General features: G+C 44.0%; 1 protein-coding gene and 1 long non-coding RNA gene across 2 annotated transcripts in view; both read right to left on the bottom strand.

Moving 5' to 3' along the window:
- The window catches only part of LOC150066466 (X-linked retinitis pigmentosa GTPase regulator-interacting protein 1-like), a 42,872-nt gene extending 31,061 nt beyond the window's left edge, over positions 1-11,811 (bottom strand). The window contains exons 1-5 of the mRNA XM_090352920.1: positions 11,787-11,811; positions 10,861-11,181; positions 9,204-9,303; positions 8,132-8,326; positions 3,331-3,436 (exon numbers count right to left, since the gene is read on the bottom strand). Coding sequence (XP_090209046.1) covers positions 3,331-3,436; positions 8,132-8,326; positions 9,204-9,303; positions 10,861-11,181; positions 11,787-11,811 — 747 coding nt within the window. The remainder of the gene's footprint in view (positions 1-3,330; positions 3,437-8,131; positions 8,327-9,203; positions 9,304-10,860; positions 11,182-11,786) is intronic.
- A 195-nt stretch (positions 11,812-12,006) lies between these two features.
- On the bottom strand, positions 12,007-25,657 carry LOC150066465 (uncharacterized). The gene is made up of 3 exons (XR_016532976.1): positions 25,588-25,657; positions 16,232-16,332; positions 12,007-12,131 (listed from the first exon to the last, which is right to left on the bottom strand). It is a non-coding gene; the product is annotated as an uncharacterized LOC150066465 (long non-coding RNA).
- Between the last annotated feature and the right edge of the window lie 470 nt (positions 25,658-26,127).

Genomic DNA, 26,127 nt, shown 5'->3' with positions numbered 1-26,127 from the left:
GGACAGTGCTTGCCTACAATGCATGAAGACACAGGTTCAATTCCTCGGTACCACATACATAGAAAAAGTGGGAAGGGGTGATCTGGCTCAAGTGGTAGAGCTAAAGCCTTGAGAAAGCCCAAGGACAGTGTCCAGGCCCTGAGTTCAAGCCTCAGGACTGGCACAAAAAAATAGAGTAAAATTTAGGGGGAGTTTGGCCTAGTGGTAGGGTGCTTGCTTAGCATGCATGAAGATCCAGGTTCGATTCCTTGGTACCACATACATAGAAAAAAAAAAGTTGAATAAGTATTTTTGGCCATTTCTGGAGCTTAAATTCAGGACCAGGGCACTGTCTCTGAGCTTCTTCAGCTCAAGGCTAGCACTCTACCACTTGAACCACGGTGGGACTTACTGCTTCTTCTGTGTATGTGGTACTGAGGAATCTAACCTAGGGCTTCATGTATGCTATTTAAACACTCTACCACTAAGCCACATTCCCAACCCTCCATTGTCACTGCTTATTCTGTTTTTCCTTTTGTTTATTTTTTTGTTTTTGTTTTGCCAGTCCTAGGGCTTCAACTTACAGCCTGAGCACTGTCCTTGGGCTTTCTCAAGGCTAGAGCTCTACCACCTGAGCCATAGCACCACTTCCAGCTTTTTCTGTGTATGTGCTACTGAGGAATCGAACCTGGGTCTTTGTGCATGCTAGGCAAACACTCCATCCATTAGACCAAAATCCCAGCCTATTCTGTTATTTTTTGACATTCTAATCTGATGTTACAATTGGATCTCAAATGTTACCCAAAGGCCAAGTACTTAAGACTTAGTTGTAACTAGTGAGTTTAGGGAGTAGTGATTGGATCACAGGGCTCTGAGTACATCAAAGGTTTACCCCATTGGTGGGCTTATAATTGAATAGATTGAGTGAAAGTGGTACAAATCATAGAAGGTGGGGCCTCTTTAGAAGGAGATAATTGGAAGTGTGTCCTTGAAGCTTGGATCTTGTCCCTGGTCCTTTACTCATACTTTTTACTCCCTGGCTGTCATGATGCTCCCTTTCCCATGATGCTCTGCTCCACAAAGGACATGAAAACAAGGGACACCTAGCCATCCATGGATTCAAACTTCTGAAACTGGGAGCAAAAACAAATTATTTTCAATAAATAAATAAAATCTTAGATAACCCCCTCACCTTTTTACCTTTTATTTAATTTATTTATTTATTTATTTATTTTGGTCATGGGGCTTGAACTCTGGGGCCGGGAACTGTCCCTGAGCTCTGTAGCTCAAGGCTACCACCTTACTCCCTGAGCCACAGCACCACTTCTGGTTTTTCTAGTGGTTAATTGGAGATAAGAGTCTCACGGACTTTAGTGCCAGGGCAGACTTTGAACTGTGATTCTCAGATCTCAGCCTCCTGAGTAGCTAAGATTACAGGTATGAGCCATCGCACCCAGCTCCCCCTCTTTTAAGTGGTTTATTTCAGGTACTATGTCATAGCAATAGAAAGCTAACATATCTACTAAAATATATTTCACTCCTTGTTTATATTATATTATCAATCTGCAGGGTAATGCAGTATTAAATGACGCCTCATTGGTAGGAAATTTTTTTATTATTTTTGCCAGTCCTGGAGCTTGAGTTCAGGGCCTGTGGTAGCCAAACACTGACGCTACATTCCCAGCCCCAAACAAGTACAAAATCTTTGAGTTCAAACCTCAATACCAGTACACACATGCAAAAATATTTTGTAAGGGTTGGCTGGAAATGTGGCTTAGTGGTAGAGTGCTTGCCTAGCATGCATGAAGCTCTGGGTTCAATTCCTGAGTAGCATATTCACTGAAAAAGCCAGAAATAGCACTAGGGCTCAAGTGGTAGAGTGCTAGCCTGGTATAAAAGAAGCTCAGGGCCTGGAGTTTGGCCTAGTGGTTAAAGTGCTTGCCTAGGGGCTGGGAGTTTGGCCTAGTGGTTAAAGTGCTTGCCTAGCATGCATGGAGACCCGGGTTCAATTCCTCGGTACCACATACTTAGAAAAAAGCCGGAGTGGTGCTGAGGCTCAAGTGGTAGACCTCTAGCCTTGAGAAAGTCCAAGGACAGTGCTCAGGCCCTGAGCTCAAGCCCAGGACTGGCAAAAAAATAAATAAATAAATAAAGTGCTTGCCTAGCATGCACGAAGACCCAGGTTCGATTCCACGGTACCACATACATAGAAAAAAGCCGGAAGTGGTGCTGAGGCTCAAGTGGTAGAGCTCTAGCCTTGAGAAAGTCCAAGGACAGTGCTCAGGCCCTGAGCTCAAGCCCAGGACTGGCAAAAAAAAATAAAATAAAATAAAAGAAGCTCAGGGACAGTGCCCAAGCCCTGAGTTCAAGCCCCAGGACTGGTTAAAAATAAAAATGTGGGCTGGGAATTTGGCCTCGTGGTAGAGTGCTTCCTAGTATGCACAAAGACCTGGGTTTGATTCCTTGGTGCCCCATATATAGAAAAAAGCCAGAAATGGTGCTATGGCTCAAGAGGTAGAATGTTGAGAAAGTTGCAGGACAGCGCTCAGGCCCTGAGTTCAAACCCAGGACTGGCAAAAAAAAAAAAAAAAAAAAAAAAAAAAACCACCAAAATTGTAAGGCTCCCTTCAGTAGCACATATACTAAAACATTATTAAATTACCTAAAACTGTCCTGGCTCCCCAGCATCTAGAGGATAAAGTCAAATTCCTTTCTTGGGCTTCAAACCTGATGGCTGATGGCTCTAGCTTTGTGCCTTGGCGAATAGCTATGCTTTCCTGGAAAGCCCTTTCCTGTCTACTGTGACCTCCAATGCAGACCTGCTGTCCCACCCCACTCCTACTTGCTCATGTGCAAGTCTCCTGTAAGAGTCTAGAGGCTGGAACGCATCCCACATATCCCTGTAGTCTTTGTTTCCCAATTCTTAATCTTTGCGCAGTTCTTAGTACTTGGTACATATGTTCAATAAGATGGTTCTAAGCTTAAGACTTTCTTTCTCTCCTTCTCTCCCTCCCTCCCCCTCCTCTTCTGCTTCTGCTTCTTCTTCCTCTTCTTTTGTGGGTCATGGGGCTTGGACTCTGGGCTTGGGTACTGTCCCTGAGTTCTTCAGCTCTCAAGTCTACCACCCTACCCCTAGAGCCACAGCCTCACCTCCCCTTTTCTAGTGATTAATTGGAGATCAGTGTCATGTTCTTTAGTGCCCTGGCTGGCTTTGAACCATGATCCTCAGATCTCAGCCTCCTGAGTAGCTAGGATTACAGGCACGAGCCACCACACCCAGCTCCAGCTAGATTTCTTAACTGATTCCCTGCTTCCTGCCAAAAGAAAGTACAGCTGATCATAGTAACCCACCTCTTGGACTTCTGCTAATTGTGCTTTGGTCATGGCTAATGAGGTATCCCTTTCATACAAGAGCTTCTTCAGTCGAATCAACTCCACATTCTCTTTAATAGAAGCACTGCAAAAAGAAGAGGTGTTGAAGCCAGGCTCTGGACACTCATGTATATAATCCTAGCTTTTCAGGAAGGTGAGATCTGAGGAGCATGGTTTGAAGCCATCCTGGGCAGAAAGTCTGTGAGACTCATTTCTACTAAACTAAGAAAGGGAAGAGGAGGAGGAGGAGGAGGAGGAGGAGGAGGAGGAGGAGGAGGAGGAGGAGGAGGAGGAGGAGGAGGAGGAGGAGGAGGAAGAGGAGGAGGAGGAGGAGGAGGAGCAAGAAGAGGAAGAAGAATAGGAAGAGGAGGAGAAGGAAGAGGAGGAGGAGGAGGAGAAAGGAAGAAGGAGTGGAAGAAGAATAGGAAGAGGAGGAGAAGGAAGAGGAGGAGGAAGAGGAGGAGAAAGAAGAAGAGGAGGAGAAGAAAGAAAGGAATAAAGAAACGATGTTGAATATTTCTACCTGAGTGGAAACAACTAATCTGTGTGTGTGTGTGTGTGTGTGTGTGTGTGTGTGTGTGTGTCTGTCTGTCTGTCTGTCTGTCTGTCTGTCTGTCTATCCTGGAGCTTGAACTCTGGGCCTGGGTGCTGTCTCTGAGTTTTGTTTCATTTTGTTTTTGGTCAGTCCTGGGGTTTAAACTCAAGGCCTGGGCACTATCCCTGAGCTTCTTTTGCTCAAGACTAGCACTCTACTACTTGAGTTACAATACTACTTCCAGCTTTTTCTGCTTATGTGGTGCTGAGGAATCGAACCCAGGGCATCATGCATGCTAGGCAAGCACGCTGCCACTAAGCCATATTCCCAGCCCTCTGAGTTTGTTTGTTTGTTTGTTGCTAGCACACTACCACATAACCGCAGCAATACTTCTGGCATTCTTAGTGTTTAATTGGAGATAAGGATCTCACAGACTTTCTTGCCGAGACTGGCTTTGAACTGCAATCATCAGATCTGTTTTCTGAATAGCTAGGATTACAAGAGTCAGACACAGGTGCCTAACACAACTGGACTTTTGTGTGTGGGAGTGGGGGAGGAGGTTCCCGGGGCTTGAACTCTGGACTCTGTCCTTGAGCTTTTGTGAGTTTCATGGGCTTTTGTGGCCAAGCTGGCTTTAAACCACAACCCTCAGATCTCAACACCTGTACTTTTTTTTTTACTGGTGCCAAGAAGAATATCTTCCTCTTGTGTCCTGTTTTCTGTCCTCACCCATAAGACACCAGAGTATAGTGTAGTGTGGCAAATCACCTCCTTTTCCTATTCTCAGTCATTTAAATTTGATGGACAGCTAGCTTGAAACTATATGTATTTTATGAAAAGGAGTAACTTTATTGGGGGAAGTCACCAGTAGTAGGGTTGAAACTCAGCAGGGCAATGATGGCTCATGCCTGTAATCCCAGCTACTCAGAAGGCTGAGTTCTTTATTTCTTTTTGGCCACTCGTGGGGCCTGAACTCACTGTCCTTGGGCTTTCCCCAAGGCAAGCACTCTACCACTAGGCCAAACTCCCAGCCAAAAGGCTGAGTTCTAAGGATCATGGTTCTAATCCAACTGAGGCAGGAAAATTCATGAGACTTTTATCTCCAATTAACTAACAAAAAAAGCTGAAGTGGAACTGTGTCTCAACATGGTAAAGCACTCTCCTTAAGTGAGCACAGAGGTCTTGAGTGCAAATACCATGACAAAAAGAAAAAAGAAGCAAAAAAAAAAAAAAAAACCCTCAGGGGCTCATGGTACTCTCCACTTGAACCACACATTTAGTCTAGCCTGGCATTTGCTAAATTTTTTTTTTGTCGGTTGTGCTTCTTGAACTCTGGGCCTGGGTGTTGTCACCAGGCTCTTCAGCTCAAGGCTATCGTGCCCAGCTCAATTTCCTGATTATTTTGGAAATAGTGTTATTTTGGAAAAGTTTAAGGACTTTTCTCTTTCTGTTTTTCTTTTTTTTTTTTTTTTGTGGATCATTAGGCTTGAACTTGGCTTGAGCTTGGTCTCTGAGCTCTTCAGCTCAAGGCTACCACCCTACCCTCAAGCCAAGGCCCACTTCCCATTTTCTAGAGGTTAATTGGAGATAAGAGTCTCAGGTCCTTTTGTGTCTGGGCTGGCTTTGAATCTTGATCCCCAGATCTCAGCCTCCTGAGTAGATAGGGTTACAGGAGTGAGCCAATGTGCCTGGCTTCTTAGACTTTTCTACTTGGACTGATTTACAATATCAGTCCTTTAGATCTCAGTCTCCAAAACAGCTAGGATTACAGGAATAAGCCACTGTCTCCCAGCTCAGAGTAACTTTTTTTTTTTTTTTTTTTTTTTTGCCAGTCCTGAGCTTGAGCTCAGGGCCTGAGCACTGTCCTTGGACTTTCTCAAGGGTAGAGCTCTACCACTTGAGCCTCAGCACCACTTGTGGCTTTTTTCTATGTATGTGGTACCAAGGAATTGAACCTGGGCCTTCCTGCATACTAGGCAAGCAATTTAACCACTAGGCCAAATTCCCAGCCCCCAGAGTAACTATTTTTAAAAATTACTATGCCTGCAGTTTCTTATATATCTTGTAAAGTCCAAGTAAATCTAAGGCTTATTTCATTAGAAAAATCACAGAGTCAGCAATGTAGAGACAAAGGAAGATTATTATTTCCAAATCAGGGCAATCATGATTTAGTTTAGTTTAACTTAGTTTATAGTTTACTTTTTATTTTGAGATAGGTTGTTATTATGTAGCTTGAGGTGGTCCCAAAGTAGTTATCCTCAGTGATACTCACTAGATACTATGTTGAAAATGAACTTGTGGGTGGGGACAGGAGAGCAAAAGTAGGATAGAGGGAAAGGAAGTGGGAATTGTTCAATAAAAAATGTAAGAGCTGGGGCCGGGAGTTTGGCCTAGTGGTTAAAGTGCTTGCCTAGCATGCAAGAAGACCCGGGTTCGATTCCTCGGTACCACATACATAGATAGAAAAAAGCCGGAAGTGGTGCTGAGGCTCAAGTGGTAGAGCTCTAGCCTTGAGAAAGTCCAAGGACAGTGCTCAGGCCCTGAGCTCAAGCCCAGGACTGGCAAAAAAAAAAAAAAAATGTAAGAGCTGGAAATGGTTCATGCCTGTAATCCTAGCTATTCAGGAGGTTGAGGATCGTGGTTCAAAGCCAGCCTGGGCACTAAAAAGTCCGTGAGACTCTGATCTCCAATTAACCACCAGAAAACTGGAAGTAGTACTGTGACTCAAGGGGTAGGGCTGTAGCCTTGAGCTGAAGAGCTCAGAGACAGCGCCAAGGCCCAGAGTTCAAGTCCTACAACTGACAAAAAAAAAATGTGGCTATTACCTGACATATAAGCATAACCCCTCTGAACATCACCATTATAAAGACAATAAAGAAAAGAGGAAAAAAAGTCACCTTTCAAACACTAATAGGAGTAACCCAGAGTATAAAAATGCCTAAACTCAGCCACTAGAGACAGAGTAGCAGAGTTGGTACCTATTTTGGGAGACAGATTTTAAAGATGTCATTAAGTTTAAATGAGGTCATAAGGATTGGTCTTAATCTAGTAAGACTCAGATCCTTATAAGCAAAGGCAACGAGAGCACAGGAAAGGATTATGTAAAATTATGACCTTCAATCATCTAGAACTTGAGAAAAGGTTTTCTTTTTTTTGCCAGTCCTGGGCTTGAGCTCAGGGCCTGAGCACTGTCCTTGGACTTTCTCAAGGCTAGAGCTCTACCACTTGAGTCTCAGCACCACTTCCGGCTTTTTTCTATGTATGTGGTACCGAGAAATTGAACCTGGGTCTTCATGCATGCTAGGCAAGCACTTTAACCACTAGGCCAAACTCCCGGCCCCAGAGAAAAGGTTTTCTTTGACTTAAACCATTTGGTCTGTTATAACATACCTAGCATAGACTGTTTTTTTTTGTTGTTGTTTGTTTATTTGTTTTTTGCTTTTGCCAGTCCTGGGGGTGAACTCAGGGCCTAGGCACTGTCCTTGGTCTTTCTCAAGGATAGAGCTGTACCATTTGAGCCACAGCACCATTTCTGGCTTTTTGCTATGTATGTTACACCAAGGAATTGAACTGTGGTCTTCCTGCATGCTAGGTAAGCACTCTACCACTAGGCTAAACTCTAGGCCCATGATGTCTAATCTTTTAAATCTCTAGTCACTGATGCACAGTGAGGGCTGAGAATTCCAGCTTGGGGATGCAAATGGAATAGTTTCCCTTCTATGAATCAAAGCAGCAAATCTTCTATGATACATAAGCATCCTCTTAAAGTTAATACATTTCTGAACCAACAATCTGTCTCAGATTGAATTTAATTCTAACATTCCTTTTTTCCCCCTCTAAAAGATTCTTTTTGGAGGCTGGGAATATGGCCTGGTGGCAGAGTGCTTGCCTAGTATGCATGAAGCCCTGCGTTTGATTCCTCAGTACCACATTAACAGAAAATTAATAAAAGAATGAAAAAAAGAGAGAGCTGGGTGCCAGTGGCTCATGCCTGTAATCCTAACTACTTAGGAGGCTGAAATCTGAGGATTCATGGTTCAAAACCAGCCCAGGCACAAAAGTCTGTGAGATTCATATCTCCAATTAACCACCAGAAAACAGGAAGTGACGATGTGTCTGAAGAGTTCAAGGACAGAACCCAAGCCCAGAGTTCAAGTCCCACAACTGACAAAAAGAAAGAAAGAGTTTATCTGTTTAAATGAAGATGTTTATTGTTGTTGTTGTTTGCTATGCTTTTAGGCTTACCGAAGCTCTGCAGCTTTGTGGGCATTCTCCAAGGAGCTCCTCTGTTCCAAATTTTCATCTGTGGGCCATATTTTCTCAGGAGATGCGGGAAGTCCTTCCACCCTTATAGTATTTTTGACCATCACTTGGGCACTGCTGGGCTTACATTGATCAATAGATTTAGCCATAATTTTAACTTTCTTGAATGAAATTATACTGTCAGAATTAGGAACATTAAAGACAAAAGGAGAAATAGAAACTACTGGGCTCTCTACCTACAAAAAGAAAGTAGAGACCTAGCCAGTAATCTTGATATGTGTGGAGAGTGAGCTTACAACATATGAATGGATATAGAAATAAATTACAGTGTCGGGAATTTAAAAAGTAAAAGGGAATACCTCCAATTGCGAAAAGGGCATTGTTCTTTCCCTAGAGGACACAGAGATGCTTGTGTAATGCCCAGAAACTTGAAGCCCCCCGAAGGATCACCAGAGACCGTAGATCAATGCAAATTGCAATGAGTCGTTTATTGACGAGCTCAAGCACGGGTCTCTGTGCACTGATAGTCGAGTGCAGAACAGAGGCCCCGAGCACAAAATTACAGCACCTTTCATACATTCTTTGGCAGGGGGCAGGTCCCAGCAAGCACTGGCACTACGATTCCATTAAATGATTGGCGCAATACAAAACGGGAGGAGGGTCATGATTAGTCATTGGTCGGTTTAGCGAGCTGTCGTGCTTTGAACTGATTGGCTAATGGGTGAAGGGACAGACCCAATATGTGATCAGTGGAGAAAACCTGCGAACAGGCTAACAGGCTTCTGCCTAGTTCGCTGGCTCTCGCAGGTCCGATCTTGTACAAGTATAAAGATACAAATGAATAAATACAAATGGCTAATCATAGGTTTATAGAAAATATATAGATATTTTCTACGCTCCTCACTTGCTTACTGATTTTAAATCCTGAGGTCAGGATTGACCTTTCACAGTCTCTAATAGCACTGGAAATCCTCAACATTGAGTTCACCCCTAAGTGATTCATTTCCAATGAAACTGCAGGAAAAACTGCACAAGCCACACAAAAAGAACTCACGATTGGCTGGGTTGATTGTCTATTTCGCTTCCTTCTTTTTCATTGATCACAGGCTCCTTGAATGTGGGAGGGGCTGTGTAGCTTCGCCTTTCCCTAGGTCCTGAAAGTTGAGGCAGAAATAAGCAGTAAAGTGTAGCACCAGCACCCTCCAGAACATTAAGTGCTAGATATAGGGAGTCTGAGCGCCAGCAGGCCTTGCTTGACAAAGGGGAAGATCATGGGACCAAGGCAAGGGTCTCTTTCTTCTTTCATTTATTATTATTATTATTAGTTGTTGTTTTTGTTGTATTGGGGATTAAACCCAGAACCTCATGTTTAATTATGCCCTTAGCTCTCTTGTTTGTTGTTATTTTGTGTGTACATGAAGGTACTCAGTGCTTGGGTGCTGTCTCTGGCATGCTTCCACTTGAGCCACAACTCTATTTCCAGGATTTTGCTGGTTAATCAGATTTGTGTTTCTGGGTTGGCTTCTAACCACAATCCCCAGATCTTAGCTTTCTTAGTAGCTAGGATTACAGATGTGAGGCCACCAGCTGATGGCTCAGATGAGTCATGCGTTTAAAGGTGTCTTCTTCCTCAGAAGGCTAAGAATCAGCCTGAGTCAGTGGCTCCAGCCTGTAATCCTACCTAATCAGGAGGCTGAAGTCTGAGGATCATAGTCTGAACTTAAACCTGAGTAGCAAAATGGGTAAGACTCTTATCTCCAATTAACCAGCAAAAAGTTAGAACTGAAACTGCTGCTCAAGTCGTAGGGCACCAGCATTGAGTAAAAAAAACCTAAAGACCTGTGTTCAGGCCTTGAGTTCAAGCCCCAGTAGTGGCACATAAAGAAAACAAAATACAGCTGGGTGTTTGACCTAGTGGTAGAGTGCTTGCCTAGCATGCACAAAGACCTGGGGTTCAATTCCTTAATACCACATACATAGAAAAAAAAAAAAAACAAGGGCTGGGAGTTTGGCCTAGTGGTTAAAGTACTTGCCTAGCATGCATGAAGACCCAGGTTCAATTCCTCGGTACCACATACATAGAAAAAAGCCAGAAGTGGTGCTGAGGCTCAAGTGGTAGAGCTCTAGCCTTGAGAAAGTCCAAGGACAGTGCTCAGGCCTTGAGCTCAAGCCCAGGACTGGCAAAAAGAAAAAAAAAAAGAAAGAAAAAAACTAGAAGTGGTGCTGTGGCTCAAATGGTAGAGCTCTAATCTTGAGAAAAATCCAAGGACAGTGTTCAGGCCCTGAGTTCAAGTCCCACAACTGGCAAAAAAAAAAAATGCTAAGAAGCACAGACTCACTCCTGAGCGGGACCACATTTCCTCTGTCTCTCTTTAATAGATTCACGCAGAACCCACGGGCACAACTCCAGTTTGGATGCTCTGGGGATCTCTGAGCGAGTATCCTGTGGAAATTGAGGAGTTTGCTGTTGTGGTGGTAGTGAAAGTGGGAAGCTCAGAGCCAGTCTAGGGTTTCCTGCATTAAGCTATCCTCTCCCGAGCCCTTAACATAGAATCTTGAACTTGACACCCCATCCATAAATTTATAACAACAACAAAAGACTGGGGTGTAGAAAAGACAGAGTGGAAGAAAGAACCAAGAGGATGTCCAGTTGATAAAGAAGGGCTAACAATCCCTCCCACAGTTTTAGGGTGTCACCCTGAGCCTCTCACCCTTCTTGGCTTTCTCCAGAACCCGCACACCCACGCTGTGGAGCTGTCGGTGCCCCGTGTGCACACGGGGCTGGGCACGGCCCGGGACAGAGGGGCCGCCGCGTGGGAGCTGCCAGTGTAACCTGTGCCAGGACAGTCGCTGGTGCACTTCGGGGCGCCCCCGCCGGCTCCGGGGCTCTGACAGCTGCGCAGCCGCAGCCACCGCCGCCGGGTCTCGGTCAGAAGTCAGTCTGAGCAAGGAGATCCGCAGCCTGGAACAAGATCCAACACCTGGCTTCCTCCCTCCTCCCAACCTCCTGGTGCTGGGGTTGAACCTAAGGCCTTTGGCAAGCGAGAACCAGGACCCACGGCCACACCTCCCGCTTCCAAGACTGGAATTAAGGGGTCCTGGGGCTTGAACTCAGGGCTTGGGCACTGTCCTTGAACTTTCTCAAGGCTAGCACTCTACCATTCGAGCCACAGCACAATTTCCAGCTTTTTCTGTATATGTAGGATCAAGGAATCAAACCCAGGACTTCGTGCATGCTAAGCAAGCACTCTACCACTAGGCCAAACTCTGGGGTCCATTTGCATATTTATAATATAGCTTGTAAGCATATAAAATGTTCAATTCAAGAAGACAAAGAAGTCTATGAATATATATGTCTGGCCTAACCTGTACCATATTTCTTAGGCCATCAATGACTCCAGTAATAGGCATTCCCTACCCCTTATAATTGTGTGTGTGTGTGTGTGTGTGTGTGTGTGTGTGTACTAAGAGCTGTCCCTGAGCTTTTTGGTATAGCATGAATGCTCTAGCACTTGAACCCCAGCTCCACTTCAGTCTTTTGGGGGTTAACTGGAGGTAAGAGTCTTGTGGACTTCCTAATTAGGCTGCTTTTGAACTGCAAGCCTCGGATCTCAGCCTCCTCAGTAGCTGGCATTACACATGTGAACCACCGGCACCTGCATATCCCGGGGCTTCTTTTGCACAAGGCTAGCACTCTACCAGTCAATCCGCAGCACCATTTCTGGCCTTTTCTGTGTATGTGGTACTAAGGAATCAAAGCCAGGACTTCATGCATGCTAGGTAAGCACACTACCACCAAGCCACATTCCCAGCCCCAGCTGCTAACATTTAAAAGAGAGCTCTGGATACCTTTTGATCTCATCTTGTTGTTTCCATGAAAGTTCCTTCACTGACAGGTGCTCATCACGTAGTCGCAAGAGTCTGTCTTCCAGTTCCTCTCGGCTCATCCTGCTCAAGGCTGGTTGAGACTTGATATTCTTACCTACAGACCCAGGAGAGGATAATGGGAGAACATATTTCCATGATATTTTAACTAATAAGATCTTGTCATAACATCTTGTCCAGAAAGCATGACTAACTAGTCAGGATGCAGATGCAGTGATCCTAGAGGCTTTTTCCAATCTTTCTAGCATGAGATGACAAAAACACCAAGTAGGGCCATCTTCCCTCCCTTAAGCTGTGCATGTGTTTGCGTGCATGTGTATGCATGTGCATGTGTACATGCATATGTGTAAGTGTGTGCTCGTGCTGGTACTAATGCTTGAACCCAGGGCCTTGCACTCTTCCTTGGAGTTTTTTGCTCAGGCTGGTAATCTTGGCCTCTAACTCTACTCCCCCATTTTTTTTTTCTGAGTGGTTAATTGGAGATAAGAGTCTCATACAGACTTTTCTACCTGGGCTGGCTGAGATCCTCAGATCTCAGCCTCCTGAGTAGCTAAGGTTATAGGTGTGAGCCACTGGCACCAGTTCACGCCCAGCTTTTTGCTTATTGGTTGGAGCTAGCCTTTCTGGTTTGTAGGCCTAGGTTGCCTGTGAACCTTGATCCTCAGAGCTTAGCTTCCTGAATACCTAGCATGAACCACCAGCTCCTGCTGTTAATCTGTCTTTAAATTTTGTTCTTCTGGGTCCAGGAGCATGGTCTAGTGGTAGAGTGCTTGCCTAACGTGCATGAAGCTCTAGTTTCGATTCCTTGGTACCACATACATAGAAAAAGCCAGAAGTGGTGCTGTGGCTCAAGTGGTGGAGCTCTAGCCTTGAGGAAAGGCCAAGGACACTGCTCAGGCCCTGAGTTCAAGCCTCAAGATCGGCAAAAATAAATAAATAAATAAATAAAAGCATAGATACATGTCGTACTCGTAATCATCTTCAAATCTCCAGTAAGAAAAAAATGTAATTGGGTTGGGAATGTGGCCTAGTGGTGGAGCACTTGCCTAGAATACACGAAAGCCTGGGTTTGATTCCTCTACCACATACACAGAAAAATCCAGAAGTGGCACTGTGACTCAAATGATAGAGCTCTAAATTTCAGGAAGCTTAAGAACAGTGCTCAGGCCCTGAGTTCAAGCCCCAGGACAAATAGAAAGAAAGAAAGAAAGAAAAAAAGAAAGAAAGAAAGAAAGAAAGAAAGAAAGAAAGAAAGACTTTTTTTTTTGACTAGTACTGGGGCTTGAACTCAGCGCCTGAGCACTGTCCTTGGGCTTTCTCAAGGCTAGAGCTCTACCACTTGAGCCACAGCACCATTTTCAGCTTTTTTCTATGTATGTGGTACCAAGGGATCAAACCAGGGTCTTCATGCATGCTAGGCAAACACTCTACCACTAGGCCAAATTCCCGGCCTGACATCAAATAATTTACTATATATATCCATCTTTTATCTGATTGCTTTTACTCAGCAAAATTATTCTGAGAATAATCCATGGCATTTTCCATATCAGTGCTTCCTGTTAGTTGGGTGATATTGATCCTTTGTATAAATAAGCTATCATTTATTTGACCCTCTACTGTTGATTGAAATTGGGTTGCTTCCAATTTGGGGCCCTTAAAAATAAAGCTGTTATAAATGTCTGTATACATATCTTTGTGTGGATGTATGTTTTCATTTCTCTTGGGTAAATACAAAAGAGTAGAGTATTTAAATCATAGATGAGTGCATCTTTACCTTCTAAGGATTGCTAGGAACATGACTTAAGCAATAAAGCAGCTACCTTCCAAAAGGCCTTGAGTTCCAACCACAAAAATTGAAAAAAAAAAAGTCTTATAGTTAATAATTACAATACTACTGCTAAGACTACCTCAAAGTCTTATATTTAATAATAATAAATTTTTAAACTGTCAAAAATTATTCCAAGCTGGGTGCAGTGGCTCACACCTGTAATCTTAGCTACTCAGGAGGCTGACACCTCAGGATCGAGGTTCCTCCTCCAGACAATAAAGAACCTGAGACTCTTATTTCCAATTAACCTCTAGAAAACAGGAAGTGGGGCTTGGCTCAAGGGTAGGGTGGTAGCCTTGAGTTGAAGAGCTCAGGGACAGCTCCCAGGGAGTTCAAGCCCCCCAACTAACAACAACAACAAAAGAACCTGAGACTCTCCGCTCCAATTATCCTCTAGAAGATGGGAAGTGGGGCTGTGGCTCCTGGGGCAAGGCGGTAACCTTGAGCTGAAGTGCTCAGGGACATCGCTAAGGCCCAGAGTTCAAGCCCCATGACTGACAAAAAAAAATTATTTCACCATTTTGTTGTAAAAATTACCATCTTTAAATAGTTGTACAAAGAGGTTTTAATTCAACATGTGATTTTGCTGCTTTATATTTTAATTAATTTTTTTGGCCAATACTGGGGCTTGAACTCAGGGCCTGGATACTGTCCCTGAGCCCTTTTTTTTTTGCACATGGCTATCACTCTACCACTTGAGCCACAGTGACACTTCTGGCTTTTTCTGTTTATGTGGTACTGGGCTTCATGCATGCTACCCAAACTCTATCACTAAGCCACATTCCCAGCCCCCATTTTATATTCTTGCTGAAAAGAGTGGCAGTTCTTCTACATGCAACATTTGGTGTAAATGTAGGTATAGATATAGATGTGCATGTGTGTGAGTATATGTGTGTGTGTATGAACTTGTAGCTTGAACTCAGGGCCTAGGCACTGTCCTTGAGTTTTGTTGCTCAAACCTAGTGGTACAGAACCAAAGTTCCACCCCAGCTTTTAGGGTATTTAATTGGAAATAAGTATCTGCTTTCAAATCAGAATTCTTAAATCTCAGCCTCCTGAGTATCTAGAATTATAGGTGTGAGCCACTGGCACCTAGTTTCCACTGTGGGCTTTTTGGTGGTTCACTGGAGAAAAGAGTTTCCTGGAGGGTAAGGAGAGGCACAGACATGGGGGACCAAAGGGTAAACAAATGCATCAGTGGTACTCACTAGACAATCCATCGAAAATGCACTATACAATTTGGGAGGGAAAAACTGGGAGAGAGCAAGAGAAGAGTGACTTATCCAAAAAGAAATGTACTCATTATCTGACTTACATAACTGTCACCTTCTGTACATCATCTTGACAATAATTATTTAAAAACAAAACAAAAGCAAAAAAAACAACCCAGAACAAGGCAACTAAAACTAGAGTCTGACAAAGGAATATAACACATTTTAATTTAGAAAAAAAGAGGGGTGGTGAGTGTGGCCTAGTGGTAGAGTGCTTGCCTAGCATGCACACACACAGGTTCCATTCTTTGGCACTACATATGTAGAAAAAACCTGGAAGTAGTGCTGTGGGTCAAGTGGTAGAGCTCTAGCCTTGAGAAAGCCCAAGGACAGTGCTCAGGCCCTGAGTTCAAGGCCCAGGACTGACCCCCCCCCCCAAAATAGAATTAACATATGGATAAATTAGAGAAATCTACTAGTTTAAACATGGATTTTTTTTTTTTGTCATAGCCTTGTGGTTGTAGGTAGCATTCATAAACTCACACAGTAGAACTTACCATGAGAACTTAAAAATAAAGTATGGACCTGAAGCGTAGTCTAGTGGCTGCATGCTTACCTAGCATGCAAGAAGACCTGGGTTCAAATCCTCAGTACCATATAAACAGGAAAAACATGAAGTGATGCTGTGGCTCAAGTAGTACAGCACTAGCATTGAGCAAAAAGTATCCAAAGACAGTGCCCAGGACTGGCAAAGAAAAAAGAATAAAAAAATGGGAAAAAATGCAGATAAGAGCCAAAAGAAAGCAGCAGAACAGCAGCTAGGCATTGGTGGCTCACACCTATAATCCTAGCTACTCAGGAAGCAGGATCAGAGGATTCATTCTGGGCAAAAAGCTTGATGAGATTCTTGCGAAAACCAAAAGCCAGCAAAAAGCCAGAAGTAGAGCTGTAGCTCAAGTAGCAAAATAACTCCCTGATGTGGAAAAAGCTAAAAGAGAGAGTTCCTTGGCCTGGAGTTCAAGCCACAGTTCCGGCACCAAACAAACAAATAAAGCCAAGCAGTCCCTCTGAAGGCTCGCAAGGTGGCCAAACCCCAAACCTGCAGTCCCAAAAGTGTTCCCATACTCCAAGTCTTTCATCTTCAAGCATTCCGTTTACCTCTGGGTACACAGATGGAGTCTGTTTCTCTGACTGGCAGGTCCTGTGAAGTTTGTTCCTCCAGAGATGACATGCTTTCTGTCCTCAAGCTATAAGGAATCCTAGAGAAAATTAGTAAGCACAGCTTTAAGATGACTTCAATCTGTGCTGAGAGTGTGGCCTAGAGGTAGAGTACTTGCCTAGCACACATGAAGTCCTGGGTTCATTTCCTCAGTACTACATATACAGAAAAAGCCCTAAACGGTGCTGTGAATCAAGTGGTAGAGCACTAGACTCAAGCAGAAAAAAAACCTCAAGGACAGTGCCCAGGCCCTGAATTCAAGCCTAAGGATTGGCAAAGAAAGGAGAGAAAGAGAAAGAAAGAAAGGAAAGGAGAGCGAGAGAGAGGGGGGAGGGAGGGAGAGACAAGAAGGAAGCAAAGAAGAAAGAAAGAAAGAACGAAAGAAAGAAAGAACGAAAGAAAGAAAGAAAGAAAGAAAGAAAGAAAGAAAGAAAGAAAGAGAGAAAGAGAGAAAGAAAGAGGGCCGGGAGTTTGGCCTAGTGGTTAAAGTGCTTGCCTAGCATGCATGAAGACCTGGGTTCAATTCCTTGGTACCACATACATAGAAAAAAGCCAGAAGTGGTGCTGAGGCTCAAGTGGTAGAGCTCTAGCCTTGAGAAAGTCCAAGGACAGTGCTCAGGCCCTGAGCTCAAGCCCAAGACTGGCAAAAAAAAAAAAAAAGAAAGAAAGAAAGAAAGAAAGTCACATGCGGTGGCTCAGGTGTATAACCCTAGCTACATCCTAGCTAAAGATCGAATCTGATCAGCCCAAATTGGGTCCCTAGCTTATCCCTTAGGGCTGTAGGGGCTGAATTAGAGAGTATGCCTACACACGTAGTGAAAAGACTGGTTAGAGTGCTGCTGTGGCTCACGCCTGTAATCCTAGCTACGCAGGAGGCTGAGATCTGAGGATCGTAGTTCAAAACCAGCCCTGGTATGAAAGTCTGTCCACTCTTTTTTTTTTTTTTTTTTTGCCAGTCCTGGGCTTGAGCTCAGGGCCTGAGCACTGTCCTTGGACTTTCTCAAGGCTAGAGCTCTACCACTTGAGCCTCAGCACCACTTGTGGCTTTTTTCTATGTATGTGGTACCGAGGAATCGAACCTGGATCTTCATACATGCTAGGCAAGCACTCAACCACTAGGCCAAACTTCCGGCCCAGTCTGTCCACTCTTATCTCCAATTACCCACCAGAAAATTGGAAGTGGTGCTGTGGCTCAAGGGATAGGGCAGTAGCCTTGAACTGAAGAGTTCAAGGACAGTGCTCAAGCCCAGAGTTCAAACTCCACAACCAACGAGAGAGAGGGAGAGAGAGAGAGAGAGAGAGAGAGAGAGAGAGAGAGAGAGAGAGAGAGAGAGAGAAAGAGAGAAAGCGAGAGAGGGAGAGAGAGGGGGGAGGGAGAGGTCTTTCACAGTCCCTACTTATTATAGAAGGAATTTCTCAATACTTTCCTGGTGGCAAGTGACATGTCATTGTCATGTCATGTGGTGGCAGGGACAGCTTCACAGGCAAGAGCATACATGATTTCCTTCAAAATGAAAACCTTTTTCTGTTTATAGACTTGATATATATATATATATATATATTATTTTAGATCAATCTTTAAGTGTCTACTCAGCTTGAAATCCAATGACCCCTGCTTTTCTATAGGGAATGGGATTCTAACCAGTCTTTTTTTTTTTTTTTTTTTTTTTTTGTGGGTCTTGGGGCTTGCACTCAGCCTGGGCACCATCCCTGAACTCTTCAGCTCAAGGCTACCGCCCTAACCTTGAGCCAAGCACTGTTGTGCCAAGATTGTCCCATGTTCTGGGAATGCCCCCCTTCCCTCCTCCCTCTCCCCCCTCCCCCCACCCTCCCCTTGCTCAGGGCCCATGTACTAGGAATCAAAAACACATGTTCCTGGAACTAGCCCGGACTTGAACCCCAGGTGATAACAGCCCAATGCTCTATGGTTAGACACCTGAGCTCTGACCAATCCTGAAGCAACCAGAGGTTCGAAGTTACCAAACAACCAATCAGGTGATTGTAACTATGGAATTCCCCTATAAAAGCTGTGTAAAACCTATGTTCGGGACCTCTTAGCGTTGCTGGCTTTGGGCACGCAGAGGTCCGAGTTTGAACTCCTAATAAACGACCCTTGCTTTTTAGCTTTGAGTGTGGCCTCTGGTGGTCTTTTCGGGGTTCTAGGAATTCGGGTACAACAGCCCCATTTCCCTTTTTTAGAGGTTAGAGATAAGAGTCTCAGGTCCTTTTGTGCCCAGACTGGCTTTGAACCTTGATCCTCAGATCTCAGCCTCCTGCGTAGCTAGGATTACAGGCGTGAGCCACAGCAGCACTCTAACCAGTCTTTTCACTATGTGTGTAGGCATACTCTCTGATTCAGCCCCTACAGCCCTAAGGGATAAGCTAGGGACCCAATTTGGGCTGATCAGATTCGATCTTTAGGAAGCTTGAAAAGAAGCAAAGAATTAATTCAGATAATCTGGTTGGTGGCACACGCCTGTGATCACAGCACTCAGGAAGCTGAAGCAGGAGGATTCTGAGTTCCAGGACAGTTTTGGGTTACATTGTAAGTTCAAAGATAGTCTGTAAGTATAAAGACAGACCCTATCTCAAGATGGGATGCGGGGAACATAGGAGGGAGGGAAGAAAGAAGGAAGAGAAGGGAGGGAGGCTGCGGAGGGTGGGAACGAGGGAGTGTCCGGGACATTCTCCCCTCCCTGAATTCTTAGTGTAAGAATGTGCCTGCATCTTGTAATTAGGTCACTAAGCAACACATGCCTGCTTGCGTTGATATGCAAACATCCTACCACCTGGCCTCTACCCCAAGCAAATATTCTACTACCGGACCCCCTACCCCGAGCAGTTCCTATACCCTTACCCCCTCCTGCCTCTCCTGAAGAGGCATATAAACCCCTGTGTGAAAAATTAAATTTGCAGCTTGATCAGGAAGCTTGTCTTGCTGCATTTTTCCTGTCTCCTGTCCCTCTCTTGGCCCTAGTTGCCGCCCTGCTGGACGGGACAAGGGAGGCCAGGAACTGGTGGCTCACACAATTCTAGCTATTCCAGAGGCCGAGATCTGAGAATTGTGGTTCAAAGCCTGCCCTTACAGAAAAATCTGAGATGCTAATCTCCATTCAAAGACAGTACCCATATGTGAGAAGTAATATACCTACTATCTGGCAAATATAACTGTGACCCCTCTATACAATAATAATAGTTTTTTTTTTGCCAGTCCTGGGCTTGAGCTCAGGGCCTGAGCACTGTCCCTGGATTTTCTCAAGGCTAGAGCTCTACCACTTGAGCCACAGCACCACTTCTGGCTTTTTGCTATGTATGTGGTACCAAGGAATCGAACCCAGGTCTTGGTGCATGCTAGGCAAGCACTCTATCACTAGGCCAAACTCTCAGCCCCTACAATAATAATGATTTTTAAAAAGGTAGTACCCAGGCCCTGAGTTCAAGCCCCAGGATTGAGAAATTGATGAGATTCTTGCAAAAACTATAAGCCAGCAAAAAGCCAGAAGTAGAGCTGTAGCTCAAGTAGTAAAATAACTTCCTGAAGTGGAAGAAGCTAAAAGAGAGAATTCCCTGGCCTGGAGTTTAAGCCACAGTTGAAGGAAGGAAGGAAAGAAAAGAAAGAAAGAAAAGAAACAGACATTTGAAGTATTTGTTGCTAGTGCTGACAGTTTATCTGTAATGCTAGGCACTCAGGAAGCTGAGATCTAAGAACTGAGATTCTAAACCTGCCTAGGTAGATAAATTTGAAAGACTCATCTCCAATTAACTAGCAAAAATCTGGAAGTGGAGTTAAGGCCAAGTAATAAAGTACCCGCCTTGAATGAAAAAGCCAAGCAAAAGCTAGAAGCCTTGAGTTCAATCCCTAGTAGCATCACATAAATAAATAAACAAACAAACAAACAAATAAGGGTCCAGGAGTGTAGCCTAGTGGTAGAGTGCCAGCCTAGCATGCACAAAGCCCTGGGTTTGATTCCTTGGTACCACATACACAGAAAAAGCCAGAAGCAGTGCTGTGGCTCAAGTGTTAGAGGGCTAGCCTTGAGCAAAATATGTCCAAGGACAGTGCCCAGGCCCTGAGTTCAAGCCCCAGAACTAGCAAAATAGATAGATAGATAGATAGATAGCGAATGAGTAGAGACATTATGTAAATGTGTGAGCTCAGGGAGGTCATATTCTATTATGTCCTGACTAATAGGGAAATCCTATTATAAAGTTGTCCCACTCTTTTCCCAGGGTGATAAAATTCAGTGTCCTGGCTTTAAACATTATGTAAATATATGCTGTTATTTCTAAAATTTATGCATCCAATCTTCATCTTTAGATTTGCACTGTCTTTTAAATATTCCATTTTGAGGCTGGAAGTTTGTCCTAGTGGTAGAGTGCTTGCCTAGCATGCACGAAGCCCAGCTTCAATTCCTATGTACCACATACATAGAAAATAGCTGGAAGTGATGTTGAGGTTCAAATGGTAGAGCTCTAGCCTTGAGAAAGTCCAAGGACAGTGCTCAGGCCCTGAGCTCAAGCCCAGGACTGGTTAAAAAAAAAAAAAGATTATTCTTATTGAGTAGTTAGTTGTACAGGGGTTTCAATCCCATAATCAGGTTATGAATACAATGTTTCTTAGTTGCTGTCACCCTTTCCTTTGTTCTCAATTTTACCACTCCTACAATCTTACATATTTGAACCTAAAAAAAAAGAGAGTTAAGCTGGGCTTGGTGTCTTATGTCTGTAATCCTATCTACTCAGGAGGCTGAGATCTGAGGATCAAGGTTCAAAGCCAGCCCAGGCACTAAAGTCTGTGAGACTCTTTTCTCCAATTAACCACTAGAAAACAGGAAGTTGCACTGTTGCTCAAGGGGTAGGGTGGTAGCCTGAGCTGTAGAGCTCAGGTACAGAAGCCCAGGCCCAGAGTTCAAGCCCCACAGTTACAAAAAAACAAAAACAAAGAAAAAAAGAATAAGGGATTTAGAAGTGTTGACAAACTTTTAGAAAATCCATTCACTATTAGTTGTTAGAGACTCAGATTGGGCTAAAAGGCCTCTGGCTTGAACTTGCAGGGGTGGAGGCAGGAGGACTGAAAAATGAGATGGATGGGTCACCAGGATCCCAAGAAAGGAGAATCAAGAGACCCTAAATTCAAACCTGAGTACTGGGGGGTGGAGGGTGAGGCAGGGGGAAGGAAGGGCAGGGCCAGGAAGGAAAGGGAAAAAAAGGGAAGTGGGGGGTGGGCATGAGTTTGGCCTAGTGGTAGAGTGCTTGCCTAGCATGCATGAAGATCCACGTTGGATTCCTCAGTACCACATACATAGAAAAAACTGGAAGTGGTGCTGAGGCTCAAGTGGTAGAGCTCTAGCCTTGAGAAAGTCCAAGGACAGTGCTCAGGCCTGAGTTCAAGCCCAGGACTGGCAAGAAAAAAAAAAAAAAAGAAGGGAAGGGGGGAAGGGGGGAAGGGAGGAAGGAGGAAGGAAGGAAGGAAGGAAAGAAAAAACGGGAAAGAAGAATAGAGATGGGCTGGGAATGTGGCTTAGTAGCAGAGTACTTGCCTCACATGCAAGAAGCCTTGGGTTGGATTCCTCAGTATCTTTTAAACAGAAAATGCCAGAAGTGATGTTATAGCTAAAGTGGTAGAGTGCTAGCCTTGAGCACTGAGAGGTTCAGGGACAGAACCCTGGCCCTAAGTCAGGATGGAGATAGAGATAAAGTAGAGCTAAAGATAGAGATGGAGATGGAAGTGGAGGTGGAGGAAGAGGTTAAGACAGATATAGATATAGGGAGAAGGATAAAGAGAGGAGGGAAGGAGAATGGGGGAGGGGGGAGGGAAGTGGAGAGGGAGAGAGAAAGAGAGAGGGAGAGAGGGAAAGAAAGGGAGAAAGGGAGATGGAGAGAGAGGAAGGAGAGAATATAACTGGTTGATAAGAGTTTTAGAAAAAAAGATGATAGAATTAAAGATGACCTGGTAATACATTCCTGGATGCTGAGAGGTGAGGTAAAATACAAAATAAACACTTCTCCTCTTAAAAAAAAAAACCCTAGGATAAAAATGGGAGGCTATAAATATGTATTAGGTGTCAACTTACAGTTTTGTCTGGCCTGAGAGATAACTGCAGTTTTCTCTGAAAGATTCTGGGTCCTCTAAAACAGGCTTTGTAATCCTATTGTCCTCTGCTGTTAAAGGTAGAACTAATCCAGGTTTTTAGCTGTTAACTCTTTATAGGTCAGAGTGAAGATTGTGCTTTTTCTCTCTGCATGTAATACTGGGGAAACAGCTAAAATGAACATACCCACTCCTCCACTAGCACCAACACACATGTTTTGTTGGAGCTGAGATGAATAGAAATTTGTTGATGTTCATAAATGATCTTTATAAGTCTCCTAGAAGGGCCAATACAATGGGGGCAGTTTTGTACCCCTGAGATCCCTTTCAACAAAGTAAACCTGGCAAGATGATAAATCTGGTGAGATCCCAGTGACCACTTAATACATACAGCAAGGATCTTAATTAAAAAAATGAATGGATACCATTTGATGATGATTGTTTATTTGTTTGTTTATTTATTTTTGTTGGTCACAGGGCTTGAACTTGGCCTGAGCTCAACCCACTACCCCTTGAACCACTGCACCATTTCTGGTTTTCTGGTGGTTAATTGGAGATAAGAGTCTCATGGATTTGTGTCCAGGCTGGCTTTGAACTGAGACCCCCCCAGGTCTCAGCCTCCTTAGTAGCTAGGATTACAAGCATGAGCCACCACACCCGGTTATAATATTTTTTTATAATTAGAAATGATTATATACTCATGGTAGACATAAACAGAAGATTAAAAAGCAGAAAGTGAATCTGAGGCCAGGCCCTCAGAGTTCAGACTAGATAGGTGGGGTCACATTTGTGGAGGTTGTGAAAATAATTTTAGCCACCTCACCTGGCTTTGAGTCATCTTTTTCTAGTACTTAGATTAGCCTCTAAGCTGTGTCCTGTGGCTCATGCCTGTAATTCTAGCTACTGAGGAGGCTCAGATCTGAGGATGGCTGTTCAAAACCAGCCTGAGCACTAAAGTCATGAGAGTCATCTCCAATTAACCACTAGAAACCAGAAGTAGTGCTGTGGCTCAAGGGGTAGGGTAGTAGCGTTGGCCCAGAGTCCAACCCCCCCCCCACAAAAAAATTAGCCTCTAGCATAATAGTAAAATAAGCTATCACATACACAGGAAAAACTGGAAGTGGTGGTGTGGTTCAAGGGGTAGAGTCTTGAGAAAGCTCAAGGACAGTTCCCAGGCCCTGAGTTCAAGCCCTCGGACAGGCAAAAAAAAGCTTGAATAGTGAAATGTAAGATTTGTCAACTAGAAACCATTTTGCAGTCTGTGTGAGGATTATCTTAGTGGAAAGTTGTTGAAAGATGATGTCTTGTGTTTCAGAGTCTGAAGGAGAGCAGATGGCAAATGAATGAAAGAGGCTTAGCTTCAGAGAAGCCAGATTTAGGTCACAGCAGTGACATATGTTAGAAGAGCAGCAAGGGGGACCAAAAGCAAAGTAAAGAAATACTTCATAAGTAGGGAAAAAGAGGGCCGGGAGTTCAGCCTAGTAATAGAGTGTTTGCGTAGCAAGCATGAAGACCCTTGTTCATTCCTCAGTATCACATACATAGAAAATAAAAAAAGCTAGAAATGGGGTTGTGGTTCAAGTGGTAGAGCTCTCACCTTCAGAAAGTCCAAGGACAGTGCTCAGGCCTGAGTTCAAGCCTGGGTCTGGCAAAAGAAAAATGAAAAGAAAAAGAAAGAAATAGAAGGGCATGGGATGTGGCTTAGGGGTAGAGTGCTTGCCTTGTGGTTGCCATGAAGCCTTGGATTTGATTCCTCAATGTCACACAAATAGTAAAAGCCTGAAGTGGTGTTATAACTTAAAATGGTAAAGCAAAAAAGCTCAGGGGCAGTGCCCAGACCCTGAGTTCAAGCCCCAGGATTGGCAAAAAAAAAAAAAAAAGGAAGAAATAACTGTTGTGCCCAGAGGAGGGGTCCCCCAAAGAAGACCACTGAGATTGAGGTGTTGAAATGCAACAGCAAGGGTTTATTGCGGGATGGAAGCCAGGCAGGGAACTAGTTCGCAGGCACTTGGCACAGTGAGGCTGGGAGGAGTCTTAATCAGGGTTTAAACAGTCTTTTTAAAGGCAAAAACCACAGATTTACAGCCATGAGGGGTTGGGTGAGATAAGGTAGGGATTAGGGAACTCCCTGGACTAATGGCCCATTCAACTGTCAGAGAATAGTTTTATGGCTTGGAAAACAAATGCCATCCCTTGAATTTACACAAGTTTTGGTTAATTTTAACACAGACAGGTCAGTTCCTGGGACTTAATGGCACCACAATTCTGTTTCTTTAATTTATGTGCGTTTTTTGGGTCACTCATAGTTTATAAACAGCAAGATGGTTACTGCCTCAGAATGGGGGCACTTTTTAGCTCCTCAATAACAAATAGGTCACAAAGTACTTTCATAAGATCTACTTGTTTGTTTTTTTTTTTTTTTTTGCCAGTCCTGGGCTTGAGCTCAGGGCCTGAGCACTGTCCTTGGACTTTCTCAAGGCTAGAGCTCTACCACTTGAGCCTCAGCACCACTTCCAGCTTTTTTCTATGTATGTGGTACCAAGGAATCGAACCCAGGTCTTCATGCATGCTAGGCAAGCACTTTAACCACTAGGCCAAACTCCTGGCCCAGATCTACTTGTTTTATTTTTGTTTTTATAAGCTGTGTGACATGAATTCTGGGCCTGGGCGTTGTCCCATAACTCTTCAGCTCAAGGCTAGCCCTCTACCACTAGAGCCACAGCACCATTTCCGGTTTTCTGGTGTTTAATTGGAGATAAGAGTCTCAAGGGCTTTAGTGCCAGGGCTGGCTTTGATCCTGTCCTCCTGTGCAGCTAGGATTATAGGCATGAGCCACCAGCGCCGGCTTCCCAAAATCTACTTGAAGATGCCTATAATATATAGGTTTCACAGAACACTGTACTTATTTTAATTTATTATCAAAAATTTTGTAAATTATTTAGCCAGGTGCTGGTGACTCCCGTCTGAAAACCTAGTAGCTCAGAGACAGTGCCCAGGCCCTGAGTTCAAGCCCCAGGACTGCCAAAAAAAAAAGAAAACAAAGAAATGTATCCCTCTGTAAACATCTTACTACTAACAATAAAATTGTATTTAAAAAATAGACATAAGCCAGCTGCTGGTGGCTCATGCCTGCCACCAGGAGGCTGAAATCTGAGGATCATAGTTTAAAGCCAGTCTAGGCAGCAAAGTTCATCAGATTCTTACCTCCTTACCTCCAGTTACTGACCAAAAAGCAGGAAGTAGAACTTTGGCACAAATAGTAGAGTGCTAGCCCTGAGGAGTAAAAAAAAAAAAAAAAAAAAAAAAAAGCTCTGGAAGAGTACTCCAGTTCTGAGCTCAAGCCCCAGGGCCCTCCACCCCCATATACACACAAGTGAGAGAAAGAAGTGTAAAATTATAAAATTAAATATGAGGAAAGTGATTTTGTTTTTTTGTCGCCTGTGGGGCTTGAGTTCAGGGCCTGGGTGCTAGCCTTGAGCTCCGCTGGTACTCCACTCTAGGAACCACAGTGCCACTTCCGGTTTTCTGGTGTTTATTTGGAGATAAAAGTCTTAGGGACTTTGTTGCCTAGAGTGGCTTACAATACTGATCCTCAGATCTCAGACTCCTGAATAGTTAGAATTACAGGATTACAGGCACCAGTGCTAGGTTTCTGAGGGAGCTTAAAATAATTTGTAAATAGTACTGTGGCAGCTGAGTGGGGATTTTTTGGTATCTATTTTTTATTTATTTATTTTTTGCCAG

This window comes from Megascapheus bottae, chromosome 2 (genome assembly GCF_031878675.1).
Source record: "Megascapheus bottae isolate mThoBot1 chromosome 2, mThoBot2.hap1, whole genome shotgun sequence".
In the NCBI taxonomy this organism is placed as follows: Eukaryota; Metazoa; Chordata; class Mammalia; order Rodentia; family Geomyidae; genus Megascapheus; species Megascapheus bottae.
Note: the sequence above shows the minus strand (reverse complement) of the source record. Positions and strands in the feature narration are given on the sequence as shown.